The sequence below is a fragment of the Limulus polyphemus genome, unplaced genomic scaffold (assembly GCF_000517525.1).
Source record: "Limulus polyphemus unplaced genomic scaffold, Limulus_polyphemus-2.1.2 Scaffold7652, whole genome shotgun sequence".
Taxonomy (NCBI): domain Eukaryota; kingdom Metazoa; phylum Arthropoda; class Merostomata; order Xiphosura; family Limulidae; genus Limulus; species Limulus polyphemus.
Genome location: NW_013673262.1, coordinates 388 through 6,136, shown reverse-complemented (window position 1 = coordinate 6,136; position 5,749 = coordinate 388). Strand labels below are relative to the sequence as shown.

Here is a 5,749-nt window from a genome sequence, read left to right as displayed (position 1 = left end):
ATTTTTTTAAAAAAATATTTGATAACTATCTGGACACTATAAAGATTTCACATGTGAAATTTGAAAATAATCTTAAAATGAAAATTACTTTGCATGTTGGATAGGCAACATTCGAAAAGAAGAAAAAGGTATGAGAAAAACATTGCTTTACAAACCTTAAAACTTAAAAAAAATTGATATTTTGTATATGAAATCATTGTAATGTTTACTGATAATCTGTCAAATTTCATTAACATATGCTTACTAATTTAAAAGTTATAGCATGAAAATTATAATAAGTACAAAATGGTTAGGAGGTCATGCTGAAAGAGTTAAGATACACTTTTTACAACTATTATATGAAAATGATAACAATATTTGATACAAATAGTATATACAAAATATATACTATATAAATAGAAAGTGCACAAATAATACCATATATAGCATTATATAAAAAGTATGACATACAATATCACACAAACTTGTAAGTTGGTCAAATATACAGTAATCTTTATATGCAAGAAAATGTGTTGCATTATGATTAATCCATCTCTTCCAAAGGAAAAACATTAACAGTACAAACAGAAATGACCTGTGCCTCACCTAAGAAGAAAGACTGCTTTCCCATTGCCTGAAAACAACTGCCACAATCTTCAAACAAAGACTTCTCGCCCGCAGCCAATATAACCAAGTTTCCTTCCTCTGCAGGTTTTTTGGACCCTGATACAGGTGCTTCAAGGTAACGTCCTCCTCTTAGTTGAATGGCCTGTAGATAAAAAACAAGGTGTTCAATTTTTTATACCAACTTCTCTCTCATACAGAATTTAGATAAAAAAACAATTTAAACAGTATTTAGAATTATACAATTTACAAATAACATATGAACTAATATATATAATGTTAAAAGTTGTTCCCTTTAGACAAGACAGATTTTACCAGTCAGCCCTGCTATTATGGGTATACATTTTAATCTGAGGCTTAACTTCTTGTGTGTAAACAAATAATTCTTTTATTCATTCTATCTTCAACAAAATGAGGTAAATCCACAGTATACAAAGTAAGCTATATAACTTGATGATGTTAAGTACAGTAAAGTTTAACCCTTACTAAAGCAAAAAATATACACAAGTTACATGTTAATTTATCTCATTATCGATTATAGGCTGTACATAATAAAGGCTTAACTAATGTTAGGCCTAAAACAAGTGGACTTGTAGATTTCAGTGTCTGCAATTAGAATTCTTTTGGATTATTCTAGAAATCCTGTATTTAAAGGAGTACTGTTGCAATAAAGATACTAATATGACTGCAAATGTTTTGCAGGTCTCTGATAGTCCTCCATATTACACATAGTCATACATATAGTATTTTATAGTAAACATACCAAGAAACTGTTGGAAATGTAACATACACAACTGTACTTACTTCTGCTATGTCCTGAGAAGTTTCAGAATCTATGGAAGTCATTTCAACGTAGCCCTTGTTACTCCTTATTTCTCTTAAAACTCCACAGTTGCCAAATACCATCTACGTAACAAACATCATGAACTATTTAACTCTTATATCACCTACAAACAAATAAATGATCCATTTAGTCAATTTATATACACATTTTAAATCACCTTTCTTCCTAGCAACAGATCTGAAGTTCGAATAAATCTTTACCATGTACGTAATTCAGGAAAATTTAATTAATATCTTGCATCTTCATGGGTACATTCGAGATAAAGGAATCAGTGTCAGCAAGTACTAATATGAATCAAATCTGAGGAATACATTTAATCTCATTCCAAGTTTATTGTGCTAAGATTCAGACAATACTTAAATAACAGAACTATTCAAAACCTGGCCCTTTACGATTATTTACAATCCACACTTTTAGAAACTCTTAGCATTGTTAACATGTTACCTAGCTGCTACAATATAAAACAACTTTATGTCTTAGATTCAGATATGGTGTTGTGTTAAATTGTTTTACCTGTAATTTGAAATATTAGACTTATATTTTTACTTTACTAAACTTTACCATAAGGCTGTTCAATTCATCAACAATGACATTTAATTTGTAGAAATCTGTGAATGTATATTCTAGTGTAACTACAAATAAAGTTCAATCTTAATTTAAGTACTTTTGTATGGTATATGGTAGTTAAATAAAAAGATGTCAGTTTTCACTAATTTAGAACACATACACAAATTCTCTCTCAATGTCTGAGGGGCCCATAGCAAAATATCACCCAAAGTTTACCCTGAAACATGCTTCCTAACAAATTCACAAGTAATTCTGTTCGTTAAACCAACTTTTTTAATTTTCAAAACAGCACTTCTGTGGGTTAAACTGTCAACAATTTTACAAAAGCAATAAACAGGTACTCAAATACTGTTCAGTTCATCACATTCACATAAGCTTCAATTCAGTAGAACCTAATACAGCAGTGAAACATGTACACACTACTAAACATAAGTGTATTATATTCAGAATACTCTAGCACAGAAGCACACAACACATGTTCCAGAATACTTATCCAACTTTTACATTTAGGTAACCCCAATTCAGTAGTGAGAAAAGCAGTACAATACAAAAGTGGTTGTCACATTTAGCTGCAATTTACTTGCATTTGAACACAGTGTTCACACAAACACTAGAATATATTAAGTTTGCCACTAGTGGTAACACAAACACTATTGTACCATTAAGTTTGCCACTAGTGGTAACACAAACACTATTGTACTATTAAGTTTGCCACTAGTGGTTACACAAACACTTTTGTACTGTTAAGTTTGCCACTAGTGGTTACACAAACACTACTGTACCGTTAAGTTTGCCACTAGTGGTTACACAAACACTATTGTACCGTTAAGTTTGCCACTAGTGGTTACACAAACACTATTGTACCGTTAAGTTTGCCACTAGTGGTTACACAAACACTATTGTACCGTTAAGTTTGCCACTAGTGGTTACACAAACACTATTGTACCGTTAAGTTTACCACTAGTGGTTACACAAACACTTTTGTACCGTTAAGTTTGCCACTAGTGGTTAAACAAACACTACTGTACCGTTAAGTTTGCCACTAGTGGTTAAACAAACACTATTGTACCGTTAAGTTTGCCACTAGTGGTTACACAAACACTATTGTACCGATAAGTTTGCCACTAGTGGTTACACAAACTCTATCACACTGTTAAGTTTGCCATTAGTGGTTACACAAACACTATTGTACCATTAAGTTTACCACTAACGGTTACAGAAACTCTATCATACTGTTAAGTTTACCATTAGAGGCCATTGACCACACAAGCATTAAAATACTGTTATTACTAAGTCTGATGTCTAAAAGTACAAACTTACATAACTATTGGTTTTTATTTTTTAAATTAGTTGCTGTTTACTACTTTCAAGATGTCATTTGTATACTAACACATTTAGTATATTTTCAATCTACTGATAATCAAAGCAATCCAACATTCATCAACACATACTAAATCAGTAAAAGATATAAATATAGAAATATCACAGTAAATAATCTTGTGCAAAAACATAATAGACTATCACATTAGGCAGTTTATTGAATAGATCATTAAAACCATCACCTTTACCCTTAGGCAGTTTATTAAATAGATCATTAAAACCATCACCTTTACCCTTAGGCAGTTTATTAAATACATCATTAAAACCATCACCTTTACCTTAGGCAGTTTATTAAATACATCATTAAAACCATCACCTTTACCATTAGGCAGTTTATTAAATACATCATTAAAACCATCACCTTTACCTTTAGACAGTTTATTAAATACATCGTTAAAACCATCACCTTTACCTTTAGACAGTTTATTAAATACATCGTTAAAACCATCACCTTTACCATTAGGCAGTTTATTAAATAGATCATTAAAACCATCACCTTTACCTTTTGAATCCTTTTAGGAACTTTATACTGCTTTAACTTCATTAATTCTAAACCATTAAGTTATAAATGAACATAAAATATAATTACTTCTTTGGCTGCTTGTGGGTCAGATACACAACTGAACGTGATGTCTGATGCAGCAACTACATCACTCGGAGTCTGTCCTTGAATTGCTCCAGCCTTCACAAAGTCTTTGCACTACAAAGTAATCTTTAAGTTTTCAATTCCAACCTGACTGATTGAAATTTCAACAAATGACTAAAACTAACCCAAAAGGAGACTCAGTATGGAGAATTTTGTTAAGAAAAAATAAAACAAACAAATTAATGTCAACTAAATGATTCCTATTGCCATTATATTTCTAAAGTTGTTAATGATGAATTACAAGCTGAATTTTTAAATAATGTAAAATTTGCAGGACTTGTATATTCTACAGTGAGAAAGATGGAGGTATCAATAATACAACAATGAAAACAATGCTTAAGATCCAAATCAGAAAAGAGCCAGAGCAATCTAGATTTAACCTTGAGCACAGATCTAACAATTTTTCATTTATAAACATGTAGTAACATGACTGAAATATTTGTTAGATATAGTGACTTCTTAAAGTTCTTTAACAATGGGACAAACATAGATTTATCTAATGTTCAAAGGTTACGTTATTTTTATAAAAATAAAAAGTTTTATTTACAACAGTAAGTAGTATCTGAATTTTGGAATTGCAATGTTAAGTACCCTTGGTAAGATAAACATGTTTTGTATTATAGTTAAAATCCTGGTATAAGCTATATAAAAGAGCATATCAAGTAACTGTTAGTACGTGCTAAACTGTTAAAACTCCAAGATGTAAATCTTTGTTTTAAATTAACTTAACAATACAAGTACATTGAAACTGTTGCTTTTATTTTCTGGTGACTGTCACTTGTGCATGTTTGTTCGATCTTTAACAAAATGTAATTGTGAAATCAGGGAACACTGGTACTGTATAGGTGAAGTCGGGAAACACCTTGGTACCGCACAGGTGAAGTCGGGAAACACCTTGGTACCGCACAGGTGAAGTCGGGAAACACCTTGGTACCGCACAGGTGAAGTCGGGAAACACCTTGGTACCGCACAGGTGAAGTCGGGAAACACCTTGGTACCGCATAGGTGAAGTCGGGGAACACCTTGGTACTGCATAGGTGGAAATCTGCTGAAATGCAGAACAGCACTGAACTCTAATATATCATGAATGTTTATGACTAACTACCAAAATACAATACAATTTTAAGTATATTTTAATTATACAAAATAAAGTACTCAACAGTTAAAAAAAATGTCTAATTTATAATATTTAGCATTTTTATAAAAAACAGCACCCACAGCAGAATAAAATTATCTATGTATTCAAAATCTACAATCTTCAAGTCAAAATCATAATAAATAATTAAAAACAATGTTTACTATTTACACAATTTATTGAAGCCATACAGCTTCCACAACACTCTACATGTACTAATTTTGATGTGATCTACATCATCTTCAGGAGTTACTTACAAGACATATTTTATACTTTTACCCCATTGCTTCACTATTATTTACATATTTCCTTAGTCTACTTTTTCCATTATTATTTTTTTTTCTTTTGGACCTTTAGTGGTCAATTCTTAAAGCTCAGGTGTGTACAATTTCACTTGATTAAAATTTAAAAAACAATATACTAAAATTCTAGGTTATACACATACACATGTACACTAGCAAAGGTACCTGATAATGTAATGATGGAAGTGGTTGTGGGTAATTCAATAGTAGCAGTTGAACCTTTTGTTTAAGGTCAAGGGACATATGTTTCTATTTGCCATCAGCTCCTAGTA

The 5,749-nt window shown here is 31.1% G+C and overlaps 1 protein-coding gene across 1 annotated transcript in view; it reads right to left on the bottom strand.

Annotated features, from left to right (window-relative positions):
* The window catches only part of LOC106474761 (putative oxidoreductase GLYR1 homolog), a gene marked incomplete at its 5' end in the record, with an annotated part of 15,211 nt that extends 11,117 nt beyond the window's left edge, over positions 1-4,094 (bottom strand). Inside the window, 3 exons of the mRNA XM_013935452.2 lie at positions 586-748; positions 1,408-1,509; positions 3,984-4,094. Coding sequence (XP_013790906.1) covers positions 586-748; positions 1,408-1,509; positions 3,984-4,094 — 376 coding nt within the window. The remainder of the gene's footprint in view (positions 1-585; positions 749-1,407; positions 1,510-3,983) is intronic.
* Positions 4,095-5,749: the final 1,655 nt, after the last annotated feature.